This window comes from Drosophila gunungcola, chromosome 3R (assembly GCF_025200985.1).
Source record: "Drosophila gunungcola strain Sukarami chromosome 3R, Dgunungcola_SK_2, whole genome shotgun sequence".
Taxonomy (NCBI): Eukaryota; Metazoa; Arthropoda; class Insecta; order Diptera; family Drosophilidae; genus Drosophila; species Drosophila gunungcola.
The window spans coordinates 29,148,789-29,174,118 of NC_069139.1; the positions used below are offsets into that span (position 1 = coordinate 29,148,789).

The 25,330-nt window shown below is 42.5% G+C and overlaps 1 protein-coding gene across 1 annotated transcript; it reads left to right on the forward strand.

Moving 5' to 3' along the window:
• The first annotated feature begins 333 nt into the window (after positions 1–333).
• Positions 334–24,169, forward strand: LOC128252750 (putative epidermal cell surface receptor). The gene is given in 14 exon segments (XM_052980769.1): positions 334–492; positions 1,880–2,356; positions 12,825–13,489; positions 13,491–13,841; positions 13,843–14,154; positions 18,228–18,519; positions 18,771–19,406; positions 19,489–19,725; positions 20,082–20,417; positions 20,420–21,214; positions 21,954–22,979; positions 23,304–23,378; positions 23,381–23,527; positions 23,596–24,169. Coding segments are annotated over 13 exon segments (5,271 nt in total). The 5' UTR covers positions 334–492; positions 1,880–1,965; the 3' UTR covers positions 23,604–24,169.
• Positions 24,170–25,330: the final 1,161 nt, after the last annotated feature.

Below are 25,330 nucleotides of genomic sequence, written 5' to 3' on the forward strand. Positions count from 1 at the left end.
GCTGCCTGGCCAAAAAATCGCAGTCTTGTGAATGCATCATGGTCGTCTGGTTTCGCATCCGACGACTTCTGGAGAGGTCTTTCGAAGTTGGAGCACCCACCCACACACACCCAGAAACCGAAACAGCCTAGACACACCTGAGTGTGTGGGTGAGAGCGAGCGTTCAACCAGGGTGTTGTGTGTGGTGTTATACGGCTCTCTCACCTGTTGCTCAGCTGACGGCGAGAAAAATGCCAGTTGGCCTCAGTTGGCCTCAGTTGGCCGCAGTTGCAGAGAGGAAACCAGTTACCTGTTGGCCGCCCGCAGACCGTGGTGAGTTGGCAGCGCTGCCAGATCCAGATCCAGGTCCGTGCCGCCGGAGAGATCAGTTGGTGGTCGTGCTTGAGACGGAGCGGTTGGCCGAGTGCGATCGTACTACATTTACAGACCGAAAATATCGGCTACCCCGCGTTGCCCACAAACGTGGCCAGATAAGAAGATATTTCTCGCCGGGTTGGTGCTAATCTTCGTTTTCAGTCTACCTGTGTGTGTGTGTGTGTGTGTGTGTGTATATGTGTGTGTGATTTATGCAAATCTTTGCTTTCTTATTGAACCAACACGAGATCTGGAAGTGAAATATACGGACCGACAGAAGGAGAAGAACCACGAGCGAAAACATTCCATTGGAAATACCAAAAACAAGTTTTCCCCATCTCCAACTGCGAACCGCTTTATTCAATGTTGGCTTTCTGCTTTCTGCCATTTGCCATTTCTACATAAAAGGAGTGAGAGTGAAAACAGCCACCAATTTTTGCAATGACATCATTGGCCGTTAACTAAAACAAATATTAAGATTGCCAACAAAAATCGTACAAACAGAACCGACTATTGTCTAATTGCCAGCCAGCCAACTTGGCCAAAAAGGCTTTGGAGCGCATTCTGCGGTCTGCAGCCGTTTCCAGTTGCAGTTTCTGCTGCTGCTGCTGCTGCTGCTGCTAGTGCTGCTGCCGTAGGAACCGGTTCAAATATTTTCGCTATCGCAATTTGGGTCTAAGGTTTTTTTTGTTGCTGTCGTTGCATTATGGCGAATTGCATGAGCTTCGACTGCCTTGCATATACATATAATAGTATTTCTTTTTCCTAGAGCTAGAGCTAGAGCTAAAGCTAGAGCTAGAGCTAGAGCTAGAGCTAGAGCCCAATTTGTTGCCTTTGTTGTTTTCGGTTTGCTGGTTTATTTGCCTAGTTTCTTATTTGAATGGTGAGAAGTAAACAATGTGCTGGCGGGTCCCCGAAAACTAAAGATATTTATGAGCGGCTCTGGGACTAGGCTTGTGAGTTGTAAATCTAAATCAAATATGCTAAATAGGACTTTCGTATCGTAAATCTACACAGTTTCTTAAAAGTTAAGGCGCCTTTACAAAATAAGCAGATATATTTTCATACAAAAGACTTGGGAAACGAACTAGCTTGAGAGTTGGCAATGACAGAGTGTGTGATGCAAGAACTACTGATAAATCATAAACATAGGTTTTTGCTAGCTCAAATTCCCCATAAATACAAGCAACTTTCCAAGTTATTCGCTGGGTGATCTAACAAATCACTCAACAAATCGGCTGGCAAAATATAGACACTTGACACTTGAGAGATCGTTATTCAACCGACTTTCAACGGAAATGACAGCGTTTGGGGTTACCAAACCGAACCAATGACAAATCACAGAAACCGCTGCCAGTAAATGTCGTGTGAACTTAAATAACCGCAAAAGAAAATCCAAAACCCCGAACTTATAACATAAAAGAGAAAACTAAATAATAACGAGTGCACAAAAGCCAGTAATGAGTTATCGAGACCTTTCGTAGATTCAAACACATCCGTAATTTATTTAATTCCATATCTATAGAAGATTACTCTAAATTAACAATAACAAGTGCAAACGTGTGAGAAGAAATCGAAGGGAAAACGAAAAGCGGAGAAAAATTAACCAAAATGCAAACGTGTCGAAGGAGAAAAGCCTCCGGCGACTCGGCCACGATCATGTGGAGCAGAATGTGCCTGGCCAGTCTCTGCGGATTACTGCTGCTTGGCATTCAAATCGAGCGAGCGGCGTCTGCGCCTGCAGGCGAGGATGCCGCGGCCACAACGATGCCCCCTTTGGATACCACCACAGATGCCCCAGACGCTGCTGCCACAGCCACCACAACTCCAGCTGCATCAGCCGCATCAGCCGCATCAGCCGCACCAGCCTCCAATGCCGTAGAACAAAGCATCAACATTGGCATCGGCATCGGCAACATAACCAGCGAGGCAGCGGATGGTTCAACGACTTCAACGACGACAACAACTGAGGCGGCCAACAAATCGAATGCGGCCGAAACTGGTGAGTCTCGAAAGCCCTGAAAATTATAGATGACGTCCGACTAGATGAGGCATCGGCATCGGCATCGGTATCTCATCCCGGTCCCCAACCAGACACCTTAATCCCACCTCTGCACTCTGGGCCGTAATCAAATTTCGTTCTCTGAGCCACCAATTAACGCCGCGCCGGTGCGTGACTTCTGGTCCGCCCCTTTTGCCCATTTCGTTTCGATCTGTGGGCCATTTCTCCATAATTATTTTCCGATTCGGTTAAATGGAGCGAACAAGAGAAATTTATTGTCTATTAATGGGTGGAAGAATATTTGGAGATACGAGCGGTTTCCTGTTGAATTACTTAGTTAATTGCGCGGCGTATCAAAGTGAAAATATGAAAATGATGGCGCCTCAGGCTAAATCAGAGTAAAAGCTTCCTCGGGAAAAATAGTTATAGAACGTTTGAAAGAGCAGAATTGTATTTTAATATGCTTTTGACCAGAGGGAGTGCCATTATTGATTAATTCCCATACAAAAATAATCATAAAATGTGGACTTTTGACTATGAATCTATTAAAACTTTTAATTTAATAGGCATATGCCAGCTTTTACTTTCTGCTAAAAAAATCATTTATGAAATCTACACATTTTTGCTACATATATTTTGATTTAAAATAAAAAAATATTAAAACCCATTCCGTGAATTAAATGCTGAAATATATAATATAGCATAGTATAGTATAGTATTTATATTGTCGTTCTATTTAAAGTTAAAATAAATACAGACAAATTCAGTCGTTTTTTAGATCATCTTAAATAATTGATAAACTTTCATACACATATCTTGTCAAAAAACTTTTCTAGTGCAAAAGGGAAAGGATCCATGCTCGGCGTTTTGTCAAAGAAAATCAAGTTTTGTAAAATTTAGATTGCCAGTTTAAGTGCCGAGTTCTTGGCTGTAAATGTTTTATAATTAGCTTGAATGTTGTTTTAGGTTTAATGTCAGTTGGACGTCGAACTCATCTCGTTGCAAGCAGGCTCGTAAAAACTTCAATTGGTTTTTCATTGTTTTGATACTTTTCCATCGTGTTTCATTGATGACTCGATAAAATGAGGCCCAGCTGGGCCACCCAGATCGATTCAGCTCAGGTTGTTGCCATGGAAAATGGGAATGTACTATGTAGTATTGTTAAAAAGGGGACTGGCCTCTTTCGGGTTGCTCTAAATGCCACGGGGAAGTTAATGAGATTTAGCTGCAAGCATTGGGCTGATGGTAAGGTAAACGTTCACAGATTACTCAATTTAAATGCAAAACAGCCAGCTGTCATGACTCATGCCCTTAACCTACGTACCAAAAGCCACTTTGTGTGAGCTTCGGTTAATTTTAGGAGTCGGCATATCCACGCCAACATGGAATGTCTTTTCGTGGGGGCCAATTATAAATGTATGTACCTAAGAAATTAGCTAGAAAAGTTTTAAAGCAATTAGTCATTGACAGATTTGATAAATGAAACACCTACAAAGTATGGGAAGACTCCACACCTGATTAGATTTAAAAATGGGTATTTCAAGTGATGCAAACTGTTTATTTGTTAGGCGGCGAGTGGGTTGTCAGCGGATTTGGGTTTTGGATTATATAATTAAAACAAATACATATATTTACAAATCAATTATTGGGCAAGACTTTAGACAGTTGATTAACTGGTTTGTGTTATAGTTACAGCAACTGAGACTACTTTTCAAGCTAGCTATAAACTGTCAATCGATTTACAAATATAGAAAAAACACCAGACGACACAACAAAAAACATCTCTAAATATCAATTCATTTTCATATTATTTGAAGCAAAGTGTTATGCGAATCGTTCGCTTTTACCGACCTTTTCAACAGCTTGGCAGTAAACTTGTGTGGAAAGCCCCAAGTATAAAGAAATAATCAGAGACCAGCAAATTGTTTACAAGCCAAAGAAAAAATTCAACAAACTAGCACTAATGAGTTGGAAAATTGCACACCGCAGTGTCTGTAGTTGTACTTGAAAGTCGAGTACATAAATCATTTATGTTAATTTTCCGTTTTGCGGTCCCATTTGAGTGCTAAATTACGGCCTTGATATGGCGCGGGTAGAGGTACAAAAATGCAGAAAAAATCCTATTGAGCAATTTTCAATGCGTTGGCATTGCAAGTCAGGGACTGCACTCAAAATGGCTTGCCAAAAATAAATAAATATATTTTTAGGTACACACGAGGTCTTTTGCAAAAAATACGTATCATGAAATTTATGAAACTCAATAACGTGTATCAGGATTGAAGAAACGACCTCAATTAACAAGCCAACTTGTCTTCGGCTCACTTTCATCAAGGGAAAATGTACAGCAAACAAAAAATAGCAATATATAAAAATGAAAAGTGCTGAGTGACCTGTTATTATGTGGACTTTTTGATTGTTTATTATTTTTACAAATCATAGCAAAGTGAAATTTACATATTTCTGGCACGATTGTCGTGAGTTTTGGTATAAAAAACAGTCCGCATCATTTGAACTGTGAGATGCTAGGTTTTCGGATGACAATGTAGCATTTATGCGAAAACATTAAGTTTCGCTGGACAGAGTATACTCAAGTCAGAGGTTCAACTTGAGTTTGTAGCCTAAGTCATTTGTTTGCAGCTGGGCCCATGTGAGCTTCTTCTTTCCCTCACCTTCCTGTTTATTTATATGGCTGTTGTTGGTTGCTTTTCTGTTTCTTATTTATTCGCCCCCGTAACTGAGAAATTCGGCAGAAAAGGGCAGGCAGACAAGACTTTTGTTTTCTCGAAGTTTTCAAGGATACCCATGCCAGCAGAGTGTGAGAAATATTTCTGTGGAGGGTGTGGCAATTCGGTGCGTGATTTCTGAATACTGCTGTACTGCTGTACCATTCGCTTGGGGGTTCATGCTCGATTAGCTGGCGAATTTCATGCGACCGCTATAATGAACCGATAAGTAAAAGTAGCTTAAAAAGGCTTTTCAACAGGCTAGCTTCGAAAATACGTTGAGTGTTGTGAGCGGAGTGACAAAAACAACAACACGACTCGATTGTTAATTGTCGGCCGTTAGCCGGTGGGCTTTTTTTTTGCTGCTGCTATTATTATGGATTTGTACATTGACACTCAACACAGCATCCAGCGAGTTTTGCGAGAGGGACGCGTGAAAGTGCAGACAGAGACAATTAACTTTTCGGCAGTAAATATGGTTTTATGGATGTCGACAAAAATCACTTATGTGCTTTGAACTTCCAGTGGGTTTTCCACGCTAAATTCGTGGGCTTTCTCCTCCAATTGAACTCTTCAAAGCCTCCCATTCAGCAGAACCAAACGGGTTAGGCAAGTGAAAACCCGGCCTGGCCTGGGTCTGAACTCAATCCTATTTATGTCAGGGGCGCAAATCAAAATACGCGCAAAATTCAGTTCAATTGCAACTCGTTTGAAGTATGCATTAAGCAATGGCATCAATTCCACTCAGAGTATCATGCAATTCCCTCCCTGGTCTAGACATGCGTCGGCTGGCTTGCATTTTTTCAGTTAGATAATTTTCACATGTGTGCATTGAGAAAAATGTAGCACAGAAAGGCAGTGTGCGGCTAATTAATGCATTTTAATTGCGAATACTTAGTGGCCAAGTGAGTGTGTTGAGTGTGAGTGTGCTGAGGCAATTATCTGTGTCATTGAACGGTGAAGAGAGCAAGAAAACGTGGACAGGAAGTTTGAGCTTAGAGCCACAAATAAAAGAATGGAAAATAATTTAACTACATGTTATGAATAATTTCTACTGTTATTTGAACCAAGAGATTGGCTTAGGGGAGTAATAGCAGTTATCTAATTACTGGCAACGCAAATACGCGGAAGTATAAACTTAATATATTCATATATTCTCATTAGGAATAATCAGTAAACAATAAGTTTGAAAGAGAGTAACATGAAAAAGCTTTTATTTCGGGGGACCCTCGTTAACTAATCTGTGATTTTAGAGTTTTAAGACAGACAAACTTTTATTTTATGAGATGGTTTACTTTCATTTAATTACCAGTGCTGGGAAAGATACTAGTTTTTTGTATCTAGGTAAGGTACAAGGCATTTGAGAAAATAAGTGCCTGGGTAGGGTAAAAGGTAGACAATTTGAGAAGTATATATGTAGGTAATATAAAAGGTCCAAAAAATGAAAATCAAATATATATTTCAGTACCTTAATACCTAACATAGCCTGTTTTAAAGACAAATTCTTTACCTAGGTAAGGTAAAAGGTATTCTTACATATTTTTACTTAGGTAAGGTATAAGGTACAAGTATCTAGATACACCCCAACAATGTAGATTACTGAGCACAAAACTCCAAAATGTTTATCCAACAAAATATATATCTTGGTTTTGCCCGCTTGTGCCATTCGATTGACCTTCAATTTACCAACGCACTTTGGCACTAGTTACGAGTCACAACGAGTCGGCACAACAATATCCACACACATGGCTCGCTTCAATTCCAATCCAAACTCCACTTCCAATTCGATTTCATGGCCGGCCAAGCAACTCGCATTCACTTGGCTAAAAGTGTGTGGTGTCATTCCATTGAGATCACATTGAGATACAGATACAACTAGAGCTGCAACTACACAAGTTAAGTGGCGTTGTGTTTAGTCATACTGTGGTTTATATAGCTGCCAGAGGTCTTTGTCTCGGCTCCTTCAGCTCGAACTCCGAATGGACAATGACACGCGCTCTTGGTAGTATTTGAAACGTGTTTTCCTAAGCCTCGGGTGCGCCGCCTCCTCCGCCAAATGTCTCCCCCTTTTTGAGCGGGTCAGACTGCATTTTGGTTGTTGCTAGATGCACATGAACTTTCCAGATGAAAAAGGTCAAATACTGGTTGGGAAATAATTTTGCTTTATTGCCGAACAGTTTGACTCGTCTTCCCCTCTTGCCCTCCAGTTAATGATATGGCTAAGACTGTTGTTTTTATGGTGCCGCGGAATTTTACCCTATCGGAGATGCTCTTACATACCTGACTGACCGCCGGCCATTTGTTTGAGTTTGTCTGTTCTTTGTGTTTAGTTTTTGGTTTCTCTGTCTCAGGTCTAAGCTCATTTTTATGTCATTAGCCAGATAGAAAGGCCGATAAAACGACAAGAACTATTTGGGTTAGAAGCTGGTTCAGTTCAGTTAACTGCAATTGAGATGAGTTTATGATAATGCGGTGTACTTTGCCCATTGTCCCTCACGATCACAATAAAACCAGAAGTTAAAAACTGTACGGAAACAAATCGTTCTTAAAATTATCACTTTGAGGTCTTTGCGTGTATAATTTCAATTCAACATGCGCGCCATTGAAAGTTAACACTTCGTTTCACAAATTTCCATACTAGTCTTTTGTGGACCATCTTTCTGGACAAAGGCCGCGCAATTTCATTAACATCAGCAAATTTCTAAAACAAATACAATAGGAAAACCTTCAAACGCTGTGCTTAATTAAAACAAAATATAATCAAAATTAACACCCAAAAAGAAGCAAATGAATTCGAATGCAGGCAACATCAAAGATTGCGTAATCAATTCGACTTTGTTTATAATTCGAAACTAAAACCGGACCACAGCCAACAGCTGCATAATACGGTTATATATATACCCCCATATACATGTGTACCCATATAATTTGGATGCATGACACACTCTGAGGCATGACCGTTACATTGCCCGAAACCCAAAAGGTAAAAGCTTTCCCGTCCCTTCCGATCGCTTCTGCCCGTTTCATTTTGTTGACACTTTTTGCGCATTACAAAACTCGGCCAATAGAGTGATGGAGGGGAGGAGGAGGGAGGGGGGAAAGGTTGGTGGGGATATGAGGCGTGGGCATGGTCATTAGGCCGGGTTCATTTTGAAGCACTGCTTCCGGTTGGCCATGTTCAGTGCTCCCAGTACACCATGTGACAAAATTATAGATACGGAAATTGGAATTAATAGTAGAGATGGGAAAATACGGAAGGTGCTGGATTAAAGTGTGTTTATGGGTCAAGTGTAACGTTTACTTAACGCCTGTAATTCTCTGGGAGAAAAAAGACCTGAAAAAAATAGTTGCTTACATTTTGTAATCATGGTTTAAGCTTTTAAATTACAAAGTATATTTCCATTACCCACAAAACAAATTTGATTTTTATAAATGTTTTTTTTTCTTGAAATGTGTTTTTGTAGAATTTAAATTGTATATTTATGAATTATGTTCCATAATAATTACAACAAGTATTATAACAGGTTAAAAACTTATAAAAATAGTACAAATGACCAAATTTGGCATTCTGTCAATTCAAATAGGTTATTCCTCATGTCGTGAGTTTTAAAAACAATGCGGAAAAGGTATTTTTTTTTTATCTTTATCTTTTTCTGCCTAACTAATTCTTAGGACATTACTTTATTATATCGTTTGAAAGTGAAAACTTCAATTCCAAATTGTTCTATGATAATAATTTAATTACAAATTTCCCGTGCTAGTAAAGTTGTATTACACCTTGTTTCTCTTTGTAGTAATATAAACAAAGTATTTCCGAAATTTTAAATTGTCAAATGGCTTGTGCTAAAATGACGAAGAAGTTTTGCTTTAATAAAGCTTATCGTTCGGCCCAAAGGGCTTATAATAAAGTGAATAATTTAGAAACCAAATCTAAAATCTAACTAAACGAATTGACCATGAAACCTTTTTTATAATCGCATTTACTGCACACATGAAAACATTACCAACTCTAGATCAATGGTAACCGAGCCCCCGAAGAACAACCACTATGCCACCTAAAAAAGACATCCGGTTAGCATGCAACGCTTCATGGCAGCTTGTCAATTCTAAGCACATCACTTATGGGCTCCCCTTTGCCCCGGTCCACAGCCCCAGCCCCAGCCCCAAAAGCGATCACCCGCTCCCCTGACGAACTGTCTGTTCAGTTGTTTGTTTGCCGGGCCGCAGAACGTGCGGCGACTTAGAAAAACCGCAAATGAGTTTGAACTACCGGACAGCAGTTTTGCATTTCTGCATAAGTGGCCTGTCCTCGGCTGATTGTTTGCGGTGCGGATGGTGGTTAGCATTCGTTGTCGCCTGCATATATATCATAATCAAGCTGGCTGACCGGCTTAGCGTTGAGTCATAAGCCATGCTAAGCCAAAGTCCTAGAAGATTCGAGGCAAAGGAAGCATAGCAGATTCAGAAAGCCAAGTTCGTTGTCTGAGTCTTTCGCATACAACTCAAGAGGTTGGGCATAAGAAAACAAGGCAAAAACATGCATAACGGAAAGACGGACCACCAAAAGAGTCCTAGCCTTGCAGCATGCACCAGTCGGAGATATATTTATACATATCTGCTCATACATAAATTGAAGAAGCCTGGACTCGCTTAACGAGTGCCAGTGAAAAATGAAAATCAATGACAGTAAAAGACAAATTGTGCGCCAAGTAAAAGCAGACAAAACAAAAGGAGTGGGAGCACCACAAAGGCCCTTGAACATTTCTAGTTCGCGTATTATAAACGACTAACCGTGACAGCAAACAGCCCGTCGAAGAGCCCAGAACCCAGAACCCAGAACCCAGCACCCCAACTGCAATGGCAACACAACGCTGGGCTCGAGATGGAATGGAGCTGGAGGCTGCCAGCAGCAGCATAACGAACTAAAATTCAAGGTTCATGTCAGTAACCCTAAGCTCCAGTCCCGACACAACAATAAAAGCAACAGCCAAAGCATAAGACACACACACAGGAAGATGTTCTCTCTATGTAGAAATCGACTAGGGCCTCTTTCTCCCATTCACTTCGGTGGGCTAACGAACCGAACAGAGCTGTGCCAGATTTAATACCCTAACTTCTAGGTGAATTCAGGTTTTTTAACTGACCTCATGAAAACATTTGATCAAGATCTGTTACTTTGTTTTACATTACTTTCATTAAATTTGTTGTATTTCTTTTAAATATTCATTCAGTTTAAGAAGATTATCAAATGTGCAGAGAATATTTTAAGTTCGGGTTGGTACAAAACAACTTTTCATTACAAAGAATCAATCCACGCACTTTTAAAGGTTTTGATAGTAGCAATTAACTGTTATTGCATGATCAAATTGAACGGGTTTGCACAGTTCTATGCAATTAAAGCTTGTCCTGATCAGTTATTCCCAAAAATGATTAGGATTTTACAGCTATTTCAAAACTTAATTATATTTCGAGTGAATTATTTTTAAAAATAGATAGGATGATGATAGATAGGATAATTTTATGCATTCAATAGTAATTCATTGGTTTACGAAAACCTGGCTTTAACCAGAATTTCCCAGAGGGTATTTTCATTTCGAAGTGTCTTTTTATGAAGAGATTTTTAGCGCTAAATTGGCGTTCGTTGCATGCCGACTCTGACTGCAAAACTGCAAGTCTGTCTTTGCCTGTCTGACTAACTGACTGACTACTGACTGACTGCCTGCAAGCGTCGAGTACCAAAGTAAATTTCATTTAAGTTCTCTTTTCTTATTGATGCGACGACAACTGTTGCGTCTGCGCCAGGTATCAGGGCATGTGGACAAGGGACTGGGGACTTGGGACTTGGGTTAAGGGAACCGGGATCCGGGACCGCTTTACTGCCTATTACCACGCATGCATGACAGTCGCACTCCCCTTCCCTTCCCTCCACCCACACTCCCGCTCCCGCTGTCTAGGCGGAGGACTTGACTGGGTAAATGCCGTCCCCGAGGGGTCGCATTTTACTCCGTTCCAACGCCAAGTCTCTTCTGAGTCAGTGATGTGTGTGTGTGTGAGGGTTAGCTACCATTCCAACTTGGTCCGTTGCAAATTGCAGCTGAGCCATTTACAAGTCATTGCCGGAATGCGAGTGAAGTCAGAATTCAAATGGAAATTTTTGGAATTGTTTGACAGCCAGGTCAATCGGTTATATTATGTCCCAGCTAAATGAATATTGATTGACTAGCCGACGAAATCAGAACTTGGGGAAAATGGTTTCCCACCACTTGGGCTTCTACACAGCAGCAGTCACCTATTCTTCACCATTTCCCATTCATGTGCGCTGCAATTAGTGATCAAGTTCAAGTTCCCATTAACGAATTAACTCTTAATTGAATGTTCCAGTGAATAGTCTGCAACTTGGGCAGAAACAATCTTGTAGCTGTTGGGCTTCCATGGGCGAGTCAAGTGTTTTGTGTCTGTTTTATATAACACAAAGCTGAAAGACCCCTTACTAAGGTCGTCATTTATTTATGACACGAGTTTTGCGGCCCGAAACTATGTCCGAAAACAATCGTAATTATATAAGCGCTGCCAGCCAACAGAGAGAAGAGAAAATCACAAAGAACAACAAGTTGCCGGGCCTGTCTGGGCCCACAAAAGAGCTTTTCGAGCCAAACAACTCGAAAAAAGAAGCAGGAAAGCCGAAGAGAAGCCAGAATTATATCATAAAAGATGTGGCCTGGCTGATATTTTGGCCGGGCCTTGTCCGCCCGAGTCTTCCGAGAACGGACCGACCGGCGGACGATGATTCAGCAGGCAGCAGTCGCAGGCAGACGCGGCTTAATGAATACCTTGCAGATTTTGAGGAATTGATGCTGCGGCAAAAAAAACGAGCCGAAAACAGAAATTACGTTTCAATGATGGCGTTGCCAATGCGAATTGCGGATGGCGATGTTGGCGATGATGGCGATGATGTCGATGATGATGATGATGAGACGCGTGAGATATTTCCAATAAGATTTACGTGGTTTCCGCTAGAATTGTGAAAGAATTATGTTCGCCAGTTACCGTAAATGTGGGACAAAGCCTTAAAGTTTGTTTACCCCTGAGACCCCTGATGACTCAACTCTGGGCGACCATTTGGAGCACAAACTAAAGGAATTGTTTGACCACATGTTTTGTTTAACGTATTCATTAATAATAGTAATTACACATTAACCTGAAGTCGAACTTAATTACTTGGCTTTGCTGGCTCAGACTCCTTTGCAGTGCTTACTTTCAATAACTGTTTTAAGGAGTTGTAAAAGTCGCATAAATTTACCTGTCTGACACTATTAATAATTCAATTTTTGTGTTTTGTCTTTGCAGAGCACTAATATCTATAAGTGTTTTTAATAGATAGGTGTAACTAACTTAACGTCATTAAGTAACTATGATATGGTCTTTTTTGACGTTGGGGTCCAAATTCAGTATAGAAAAGACAGTTAAAATGTACATCTACCTTAGCTATCTTGAGGATAATAGCGGCCAGTTTAAAGCTATTAGATATATATTTACAATTTACAAAACGTAATTTAATTTCCTCAAAAAAAAATAAAAATAAATGAAAATAAATAGTATTTCCTAAATTAATTAAAAAAAAGGGGTTCAGTTTACATTATTTTTATTTTGATTCAAAGATTTTATTTTTATTGCAATTGTTTAACATTAAAATCTAGTCGAAACAAAGTAAATCTAATAAAAATCACCAATTTAACTGTTTTCAGAGTTCACCACAATGTTGCCAGTGCCGAGCAGCCTGCCAGAGGAGTCCAGCATGCGATCGACCAGCATTGAACCCATCACCTCAACGGAGCCCACGACAACGCCGCGCCAGGAGACCGAGGGATCCAACCAGCAGACGGTCTTCTCCAACACGGAACCGGATCAGAGCCACATCCAGCACATTCCGCTGCGGGACGAGCACGCGGAGAGCAGTGGCAGTGACGACGCCACCACCGAGATGCTGCGGGAGCAGCGGCAGCACGAGCAGGACCAGCAGCAAAACGAGCTGAATCAGATCTCCAACGAGCAGGACGATGTGGTCAAGGATCTCAACAATTTCCGACATCCGGCCACGCTCATAACGGCCAGCAACAGCAACAGCCACAGCGAGGAGAACGGCGAAATCGAAAGTGAGAAACGAGCTGAGACAACGACGCCAGCAGCAGCAGCAGCAGCAGCAGCAGCAGCGGCAACAACATCCACTGAGGCAACAGCAACAGGTACACCGGCAACAGGTACGCCAGCAACCTCGAACAGTTCGACAACAGAGGCCTCAGTCCAGAGTGAGCGCGAAGAAGATCCCTATCATGTGCATATACTGTCCGAGAATCATGATCGCCTGGCCGAACACGAAGATTATCAAATGCTCTCAACCAGCACCGAGGAGTCAGTCCACTGCAACTACCACCACAGCAACTTCGACCAGCACCACAGAGTCGGGGCTTGTGGCTGGTATTGTTGTCAGCCAGGAGAACAAGGCTACCGCTGAGCCGTCGACTGACACCGAGTCGACATCCACGTCCACGACAACAGCAGCGCCTTCAACTGCAACCACATCGCGCGCACGCGCCATGCATATGAATGAGCCAGAAAATGAGTCGGCCACCACAATAATGCCGGACAGCGAGTCGGGCCCAGTGATTAACATTGTCGAAGGACAACACATGCTGCAGGAGGAGGAGAAGGCGCTGGCCAAGGAGCCGGACAGCAGCTCCACCACCGAGGCCTCGACCACCACCACCACCACCCACCGAGCCATCGCCATTCGTGGCCTTCGCCGGCGAGGGCCGATCGGCGGGTGGCGGCGACGATGTGGAGCTGTTCCTGCACCACAACGCCAGTAGCCACGAGCAGTTCATGGATCTCAGCGATGTCAACATGGACGGGGACCAAAACGAGGGCAGCAGCAGCAGCAGCACCACCACCACTAGCACCACCACATCCACCTCGACCACTGCACAGCCGGAAACGGAAATGCCCAAAATTGTGGAAATCACAGCCAGCGGAGATACCATGCAGCGAGAGTGCATGGCCGATGACAGGAGCTATAAGGTGAGTGAACAATTAAGAAGATGTTGCAACACAAACATCAAAAACCCCAAAGACCCAAATTAGTTGAATTTATCTATGGGGAATTTGAATCCAAAGCCATAGGTTTTTTTTAGAAAAACTACAAGATCTCTTGTTATTTTGAAAGTCTCTATCACTTATAAAATCACTTATTTGCCTTAATTAACAAAAACAAAAACTGTTAAGTACAGTTAAGAAACACAGATCCACAAAATAAAATAAACATGCGTAGCTTATATGAGGTTTAACTAAAACTTAGAGCTTACTAATTTCAGTTTCTTATTAATTAAACTCCACTTACAATCCGCAGACCTACAAAATGTATCACAACTTAATCATACATAGCCAAGCTAATAGCACTGGAGTACAAATTTAAATCGATAGATTAAATCTTGATTTTTCACTGACTCAATGACTATCAAAACAACAGTCATACAACAAATACCATTTTTTTTTTAATTCAAATAACGGTTTTCACTTGTTTTCATGGCTATTTTGTTTTTAGAAACGTTTTTGTTAATAACTTATTATTTTGTTGAATTGTTTTTGTACTTGTGTTTTCAGCACATACGTATAAGTTGTGTGTGAATAAAAACGTTTCGCGTAAATGTAAATGTTCGATGTCAATAATTTTTGTACTAATTTTATTTACATTTAAAATGTTACTTAAAAATGTTTTGCGAATTTTACGGTTATGTAAGGGAACCAAACATTTTAAAAAGGAAACTTATCAGAAGCATGGACAAACAACAAATGAGGAAGTTATTTTCGAATACTTTGATCTTTTGACATTTGCAACCGACTGACGTCAAAATATCTCGAGATCTGGTTTTTATTTCCGAATTGATGTCAAGCATGGTCGAAATAAATACGTTTGTCTAAATCCAGTTTGACCAAATGGCAAATCCTATGACAACCATGATCAAATCAGAAGAATATATGTCAGATCCTGACAAGAGGAGAAAGCGGGGGCCAACGCCTCCATTTCCCTGTCTGCCTGCCCACTTCCTGGCACGCAACTCCAATTTGCCTTGTCGTCACCTGGATTGCATAATGCCAACGAGTTTGGTGCTCATAATGAAACCGGTCAGAGTCAGGCTCACTTCCAGCATCCAGCATCCAGCGCAGCTGCTCTGTGCACTCCAAAAAAAACGACGAAAATATATTTCGGTGAGCTTTTCCCGGCTGCTGCACGCCCAAGCAGCAATTATGCAAATATTTGCCCACCTTAATATTCACAAACAAAATGAGGGAAAAGGCAAGGTGAGGAGGAAAATTCCAAGAAATTGCTGGGCTGTGATTGATGTAGACATCGCATTCGTGGTTGGGCATCAGCCCAACCCAATCTTCAATCTTCCAGCAATCATCACAGAAATGTGACAATTGCCGGCGATTTAGATAAGTCATCAGACAAATATTTACAAATTAGAATGATTCGCTTGAACAGTGAAAACGCTGTCGCCTTATCATTTAGTTAACTAACAGCCATCAGGCAGTTTAAGCTTCAAAAAAATTGCAATAAATCCGCGCCTTTATGCGTCTGTCCAAGTGTGACGTGTTCATCAAACGTTGCACTCGGTCTCCCCGTCCCGAATAATGGCGTCCAGACATGTAAGCTTTTATCTTGGGCTGCATCGGGTGTTTATATATATTTTTCAGATAGGTACATGTGGTTGGAGCAACGCCTGCAGCTGGCACTACTTACTGACCAACCCATTTTCTGCTGCAAAGCCTGAATCTGGGTGTTGATTTTGTTTTAATTAAACGATCATTGGGTTTTTTCTCTTTTCTATACCCTAACTTAAAGTGGTCTTAAATCACTTTTAAAGGATCTAAGACCAAACAAGTATCTGATTTGTTTAGATAAATCATATTTTAGGTATATAGAGATATATTTTATTTTATTATCACTATGGCATTGTTTTATTTCTTTTTGAAAAGAAACATTTAGATTTTTTCTTGTTTATGTAAACGGCAATGCATAGAAAGTTTCGTCTAAGTTTAATGATTTTTCAAAAAAACATATTGTTAACAAATAAGTGTTACTTGTGAAATCGGGCATCGTATCGTTTTACCCTTTGAAAGAGCATTTACACTTCGTCACTGTCCTCGCCTCATCTTTTATAATATCGTTTTTTCTTAATCTTTAAATTGTTTGTGTTGTAGTTTTCATAATCGAGTTTGCGGTCCGCTTCGATATGAAATAATTTTGCTTTCACTTTTAATGAATTGTTGTCGGTGGCTGATCGGCCCTCCCCCTTCCACCACCTCCTCCCTTGCCCAAGTTTTTTTTTTTTATAAATTGCCATCGATTGGCGGACACGTGCAACATGCCAAGCCGCATGCCGCCAATGTTTTTCAAGTGTAGCAGCCGAATAGCTAAGAAAACAATCAAATAAATTGCACAGCTTACCGAGTTTTTTTTTTTGGTTTCCTTTACAGTAGTTTATTGTGCCAAAGTGGGCGTTTTGGGGCGTTTGGCTCACTGCTTTTATGGACGCCAAGGCTCAAAAGTTCACAAGAATTGTGCTCATTTGGCGTCATTAAAGAAAGAGGGAAGGGGAGGTAGCCATGGACCTCGACAGACGGTCATTAAAGTATTTCTGGCCATAACAAAGGGGCGTGAATTCTTACACCTGAGAACCCAGTAAAAGCGTCGGAAAAGTCTGCTAAACCTTTAGGCAGTGGTTAATTAAAATAATAAACTGCGGACAAAATGTTTTTCCCGCTTGAACAAAAGACTCTGGCAACGAACTTGCGTGGGCTCCGTTGAAATATGACATATTTGGGTATTGGAGCACCACGCACAGAGCAGGAAATCTCAGGCCCTGATTGCCTTCAGTCAACAAGCCAGATGATTGATGAGCTGCGCTCCACTCACTTGTTTAGTTAGCTGTGCAAATTGACGTAATTTCTGCGCAAATAGCTTTCACACAGCGAAATGGAGGAAATGAATTTCGACAAGATATAAAATTGGCTCAGTAGGTCGATCTCTGGTCATTACCGGTATAAATTGCGGTTGTTCTTGGTAATCAAATTCATGACTATTGTGGTATTTACAGATCTTTCAAGATAGCGAAAGTCTTGATTATCTTTTTTAAAAGAATTGAGAAAGGAAAAAGGGAAAGGAAAAAATACAAGGCATTTTGCCATCTTTTGAAACTTTGATGAACTACTTCGTCGATTCAGCATGACAATGGCATACAAGTGTTTGTTGAAAATATGCTTTAATACAATAGCTAGGAAGGAACGAAAGTAATCACAATCCAATATCCATTCAAAAACTATTCCGTTGTGAAAAATCGTATTCTATGCATTAATTTTGATTCTGTAATTAAATAAATTGACCTTAAAAATATCAGAAAACAGCTTTTAGAACCAAACGCTGCAATGCTTATATGCTAATGATGGCATAACTAATTTTAATGTTAAATAACCGTATTATCTTTATTTTACTGAATGAAGTATTAATATATGAATTAATACCATGCTAATAGCATGCTAAAAGAAAAATTAATAATATTATATTTTAGTGCTCAGCTTATTGGTGTATACCTTACATTTTATTTCACAGGTTTGCTTTTATAACTACATTGATCAAAATTGGAATTGTAAAATTGACTATAATATTTAACATTTAATGTTTATTACTCAATATTTAAATAATATATTAAATCATAGTATTATATACAATGCATACGTAATTGTGAAAAATATAAGATTTAAAATTGTTCCTATTCGATTTTAATGCATTATATTAAATTTAACTTACATTTTATGTCTTCAAAGTCAATTGATTTTCATATTTTAAACAATTTAGAACCGCAATGAATGCAAAACAAAGCGACAAATATTTTAACTGAGTTAAAAATATTTGGATTTACTACGTTTTTTTTTACCATTGTAAGAAATTGGTAGCTAGAATTCAAGTTCTGAAAATTTACAAATTTACCAAAGAAAAAAGGCAATCATTTATAATTTAGTACCTGTTTTATTAAGAGAAAACGGCCATAAATCCAAGAGCTTGGACATTAATGTATCAATAAAATTCACAGCACGGCGAGCTGATGGAGCGGGAGTGCGACGAGCGGTGCACCTGCAACCGCGGCGACTGGATGTGCGAGCCCCGGTGCAAGGGCCTCAGTTATCCGCGCGGCAGCCAGCGCAGCATGGCCAATCCCAACTGCCGGGAGAAGCTGGTGGCGGAGGACGAGTGCTGCCGGGTGATGGAGTGCAGCGAGCCGCTGCTGGAGCCCACGGTGATCGCCGCTGAGGGTGCGGCGACCTCCACCGAGGGAGCGGGAGCGGGCGAAGCCGCTGCGACCCTGCCCACGACCGAAGACGATGGTGAGTAGCTCGCAATTCTAAGGCGGCAGCAGAGGAACTCGCTTTTTTGGCTTTGCTGTAGTCGTAGCTCGTATTGCATTCCCAAATCATCGCTGCTTGGCTGGCCAAGCCTTCTAACAAATGCCGTGTTCTCTGTGCCTCCCCCCCCCCCATAAACATGTCCCATTCACGCTGCTCATGCCCATCGCTCATTGCCACCACCCACCACCAACCAACCACCAACCAACCACCAACCACCAACCGCCTAGCAGCCACGCCCAAGCCGCGCACTGACTGCCACCACATGGGCGGTGTGTACAAGTTCCGGGAGCGGTTGGAGATCGGCTGCGAGCAGATCTGTCACTGCGCCGAGGGCGGCGTCATGGACTGCAGGCCGCGCTGCCCGGAGCGAAACCACACGCGGCTGGACAAGTGCGTGTTCGTGAAGGACCCCAAGGACGTGTGCTGCCAGCTGGAGCTGTGCGACGTCACCCTGGATGACCATGAGCAGCCCACGCCGCTGCAGAGCAACGCCAACGAGGATCCCGAGGAGCAGAATCCCTTTGGCTTCCAGGAGCAGGGTAGAGATGCCGGCGGAGCCGGAGCCAAGCCCACGTGCACATTCAAGGGCACCGAGTACGAGGTGGGCCAGCAGTTCCGCGACGGCTGCGAGCAGTTGTGCCTGTGCAACGAGCAGGGCATACACTGCGCCAAACTGGAGTGCCCCTCGAACTTTGGCCTGGACGTCCAGGACCCGCACTGCATCCGCTGGGAGCCAGTTCCGGCGGACTTCAAGCCCTCGCCGCCGAACTGCTGTCCGGAGAGCATGCGCTGCGTGGACAACGGCACGTGCAGCTACCAGGGTGTGCAGATCGAGAACTGGTCGCCCGTGCCCGCCAATCTGACAGGTAAGATCGTGGTTCGCTCAGCTCCAGCTTCCCATTCCCATTCACATTCGCATCCACCTCGACCATGATCTCTCTCACACAGGTTGCGACCAGCACTGCTACTGCGAGAACGGACGTGTGGAGTGCCGGGCCGCCTGTTCGCCGGTGCCGGCTCTTCCTCCGGCGGACCTGCCCTGCCATCCGGCCCTGGCCCGCCTGCTGCCCATTCCCGACGACGAGTGCTGCAGGCAGTGGGCCTGTGCGCCGCCAGTCCCCAAAGCGGGGGAGGAGGAGGAGGAGGAGGCAGCCACGTCGACCCATGCCTCAGTCCCAGCAAATGGTAAATAGACGTGCATGTCAGAGTAGCCCTTCCTTTTGGACTTTGCATGCCTTAACCAAGAATGTATTTCCACCAAGTCGCTTCATTTCTTTGAGCTTTGTCACTACAAAATCATGATCTTTATTAGTTTGTAAACTTTATTTAATTGACTTGTTGCGCTTTTGCTGGCTGTCTTATCTGAGCTCTCCACTGCCATTCCCTCACTTTTTATCGCGCTGACATGCTATTTAACTTCGTTTTACTTTATTTTTTATTTTCTACGCGCATCACAACCAATTTCAATATTGTTATTCACGCCATGCATTTGTACATAACTAAACTGCAACAACAACCATCCAACATGCAACCGATAACAGAAACCACAACAACGACAGCGACAGCAACCGTAGGGAGCAGTACCGCCAGTAGCAAGGTGCCCCCCGTCAAGAAAGATGAGGATAAAAAGGCTTCGCCAGGTGGCGCCTTCTATCCCACCCTGGATGGCAAGCCACCCAAGTCGATTGGTGGCCTTGGCATCTTCGAGAAGCCGGAGAAGCCCGAAAAGGGCCACAAGAAGGTGCAGCATCAGCAGCAGCAGCATCAGCAGCAGCAACATCAGCATCAGCATCAGCAGCAGGAGCAGCAACACCAGAACGACGTCATATTCGATGGTGACCGCGCGGAGGAGCAGGAAGGTCCCCTGCCCCCGAACGGCGGTTTGTGCCCTTCCAGTTCGGTCACCAGCATCCCCATCAGCCCCACCTCGGACCCTACGGCTTCTACAATCCCGTGAAGCCAGTCTACGAGGACTACAATCCCTACGAGCCCTTCGACATCAATCCCAATGGCACACCGCAGGGAAAGCCGCCACCAGTGCCGACTAGTCAGTCCGACTTGTTCAATATATTGGGTGCTGATCAACCAGGACATCAGGGTCATCCTGGGAATCCAGGTCATCCAGGTCATCCTGGGCATCCTGGGCATCCTGGGCATCCTGGGCATCCTGGGCATCCTGGACAGCCAGTACCACCGATTCATACTGGACAACCGCAAAAAGATAATCACAACCTGGGTCCGCAAGTGAGAATCGAACAGATACTGCAGCACCTGCAGCAAACTGTCCCAGGTGGACCGCCACCATCGCCCCACCAGCAACATCAGGCACTGGCACCGCAGCAACATCCGCAGCAGCAACATCCGCAGCAGCAGCATCAACATCCGGGTCACTATGTGCCCATAGTGCACAGTGGGGTGCCACCGCCGCCGCCAGGACATGGCATTGCCATTGTCGATGGGCAGACTGTGGCCTACGAGAGCTACCCGGTGATTCCGGGACTGGGAGTGCCCCCCCACATCGGGGCTGCCACGCAGCAACACCAGACGACCCCGCAGCAGCACCTGCAGCAGACAATCCTGCCCAGCTCGAGCACCTCGTCGGGCCTTTCCACGCAGGCCAGTGAGCACAGTCTGCACCAGAACCAGGACAAGCTGGCCAAGCAGCAGCAGTCAGGTTGAGCAAACTATTCTAGTCACAACCCCTCTGGTAGATACCCTCTACTCTGCTCAGCTCTTCTCTAGCAACAACAGACACACTGCGACAGGGTCCTACTCCACTAACTGAGACAACACCAACCACAAAACCAACAACAGACACTCGCACACACACGTTCACCCCAAGCACCTACACACCCATTTATCACAGAGATCATCCATCATTAACTTGCTTGCAGCTTACCTAATTCGCAACCCAAGCGATAACCCAACAAAACTAGTTAATTAACAAATTCTAACAAAAACTTAACATCTAAGTCAGAGATGAGCACAGAATGATCTGCGTGGGAAAACGTAAAACGCTTTTTTCAAAAATGCCGTTTCGAATTAAATATTAGTATATGTTACTGAGAATTTTATAGATATTGAAAAAATATCTATAGAGTTAGTCTGAATCAATTGTTACTTTTGTTTATTTTATTATCTTTCCCACCAACACTGATAAACAAGAAAATGTTATCGCTTATATCAATTTTAACAGACAGTATTTAGCATTTGCCCTTTTTGTAAACATTATCATATTACAAATAGTATTTCAGTTTCTGAATAGTATTTATAATTCTCACATATTTGATTTAATTTTTTACCCATATTTTTTAAACCAAGTTGAACGTACAATGCAACATTGCTCATCTCTTGTCTAGGTCCTTTTCAAGCATTAAATAAACATAAAATCTTAATTTGATTTCCATAACTAGGAGCTGGCAACCTGCAGCCTGACATTGAAGTTCACACCCTGGAGGCAATCGATCCCCGATCCATCCGCATCGTCTTCACAGTTCCCCAGGTCTACGTGAATCTCCATGGACGTGTGGAGCTGCGCTACTCGAACGGACCCAGCAACGATACCTCCACCTGGGAACAGCAGATCTTTGCACCGCCCGAGGACCTCATCGCCACCTCCCAGATGGAGTTCGATCTGCCCAGTCTGGAACCAAACTCTCTGTACAAGGTGAAAATCACTCTGATCCTTCGCGACCTCAACTCGCAGCCCACAAGCAGTGTGTACACCGTAAAGACACCGCCAGAACGGACCATCACGCCGCCACCGCCGTTCACCGACTACAGGCCAGACTTCCAGGACATCTTCAAGAACGTGGAGGATCCCGAACTGACGGTCAGCGAAACGAACTCCAGCTGGCTGCAGTTGACGTGGAAGAAGCTTGGCGACGACCAGATGGAGTATGTCGACGGGGTGCAGCTGCGCTACAAGGAGCTGACGGGCAGGATCTACTCCTCGTCGCCGCTGATCCATCGCACGTTGACCAGCTACACCATCCAGAACCTCCAGCCGGATACGGGCTACGAAATCGGGCTCTATTACATTCCGTTGGCCGGACACGGGGCCGAAATGCGTGCCGGACACATGATCAAGGTGCGAACTGCCCAGAAGGTGGACGTGTACAGCTTCGATGTGACCGTCAACGTAACCAAGGTGAAGACCCAGAGTGTGGAGATCTCGTGGAACGGAGTGCCCTATCCGGAGGACAAGTTTGTGCACATCTATAGAGCCATCTACCAGAGCGACTCCGGCAAGGAGGATTCCAGCGTGTTCAAAGTGGCCAAGCGGGACAGCACCACCGGTACCCTGATCATGGACCTCAAGCCGGGCACCAAGTACCGCCTCTGGCTGGAGATGTACCTGACCAACGGCAACACCAAAAAGAGCAACGTCGTCAACTTCATCACGAAGCCAGGTGGTCCGGCCACCCCCGGCAAAACTGGTAAGTCGCTGGAGTCCATCGTAGACTGAATTTATCAAGTTTGTTCCCTCTGAAGTCTTGCTAATTTTCGAACGGATCTTAAAGGGATTTAAAATGTTTGGTAAAGAGAAATTAAATACCTAGAAATTAAATACCTGTAAATACCTAGATTATATCTCATTTTAACTAAAGTTCTGAATTTTAAATTCCATATCTTAGAAGTCCAGTTGCGATTTAGTTTCGTTTAGAGTCGTATGCTTCTTAGGCTGACACCCTCAGATTTGAATTATATATCTTATATCTTTTTTGCATTCTAACCTTACGTACTCCCCTGGTTTCTATCAGGCAAACTCCTGACCGCAGGCACGGACCAACCCGTGGGCGACTACTACGGCCCCCTTGTGGTGGTTTCCGTGATCGCCGCTTGGCCATCATGTCCACCCTGGCCCTGCTGTTGATCATCACCAGGAGACGAGTGCACCAAACGGCGTCCATAACGCCACCCCGAAAGAGCGACGCTGCCTACGACAATCCCTCATACAAGGTGGAAATCCAACAGGAGACTATGAGTGAGTACAACTGAAACAGAAGCCCCTCAAAGATTCAACAATTTGAATGTGAAATATCTTCATTTCAGATCTGTAACTGACTCACGATGCCCTCCAGAAAACTATATTAATGGCAGATTCTTGTAAATATTGATTGAAATAGATGTGGGAGAAAAACTCAGTGTCAGTAAAAAGTATAGGTAATAGTCTGGAATCAATCGGCGCAAGATCAAAAATTTGTTCAAATCGGGAATGGCCGCCATGTTGTATGTAGTGGTTAAGTAATCTAAAAACACACATCTTTTGTTAAACAATTTGTGACTTGTGTAAATAGAGAGAGAGTGAGACAGAAGGAGACACCCTATGGAAGAACTAATTGAAAAAAGCTCCACAACTAAAATTGGCCTCGCTGGGCACATCGATTCTTCTAGCGATTTCGAAATGCATACGAGTTTAGTTAGTTTAACTTGTAAATTTTAGCTTTACACTTATCGTAATTGAAAGACGCATCAGCAATGTGACCAACAACAGAAGCAGCAATATTAGGCTCAGTGATGCGTTCTTCAAATAACAGTCCATAAATATTTAAATTAGCTTGTAAAACGTAAAGAGATATGCATATGTATGAATGTATGGATAATAAAGAAAAAATAATAAACCCTATATATTACGATTTTGATTATAATTTGCAGTTTACAAACGTGTTACTTATTTGGAAAGTCGATCTTTGCCAACCATACAATATATGAGTAATGCCCTAATGTCGAACGCAACATTCCTACGCGTTCGATTTGAAATAAAACAAGAAAGGAAGCAAACTTCGGCAAGCCGAAGTTCATATACCCTTGTAGCTATTAAATATTTTTTATTTTTCCGATTGTTCCTATGGGAGCTATATGCTATATATAGTATTGGTTAATTATTTTAGAATAACGGTTTAAATTTAATCAAAATCGGACGACTACATCATATAGCTCCCATAGGAACAATCAAAAAAAAAATGAAAAAACATTAAACTTAGCTGTTTTTTAATGTTTTTCTTAGTCCTTCAACATATAGTATTGGGTAATTATTTTAGAATTACGGTTTAAATTTCATCAAAATCGGAAGACTATATCACATAGCTCCCCTAGAAATTATAAAAATATATAAAATAACTATCTAATAATTGAGCTGCAAATCATCATAGCTTCAATGTTTTTCAACATATACGCAAGTAAATCATAATTTAAATGTTTTCAAAAATATTTAGTTTTTGCAATAGCTGCAAGGTTATATGAACTTCGGCTGGCCGAAGTTTGCTTCCTTTCTTGGTTTAAATTAAATTGTAATGACATTTCAAAAGAAATGTTCAAAACAAAACTTGTTTGACTTTTGATTGTAATTTTTAAAAATGTGTTTTGAAATAATGTTAAATTTGCTTATTATAGTTATATTTGATAGATTCCCTGTAAAAACCAGTGAAAAAAAATTACATTTACAGGCTTTAAGTGTTTTGGCAGCGGTTGACCTTTCTGGAGAATTACCCATATGCAATTTCTAAACACGTTCCTCTTGGCGTGACTAATCGATTTTATGAAGCTTTTAAAATAATAAATGGATTGGATCCAGACAACATGTAATTCTGTATATAATCTTTCCATCTTTGACTTCTCACCAACATTTACATTCAAGATGCTGATTGGTGTTGTGATTTTCGCTCTTCTTGGCATGGCAAGCGCTTTGCAGGGTAAACCAATGCCTACGAAGGCTTCAGGATAAGGAAAATAATAATCCAGAATGCTTTCCAGCAAGTCACTGCGATGACAAATTAACAAAGAAATA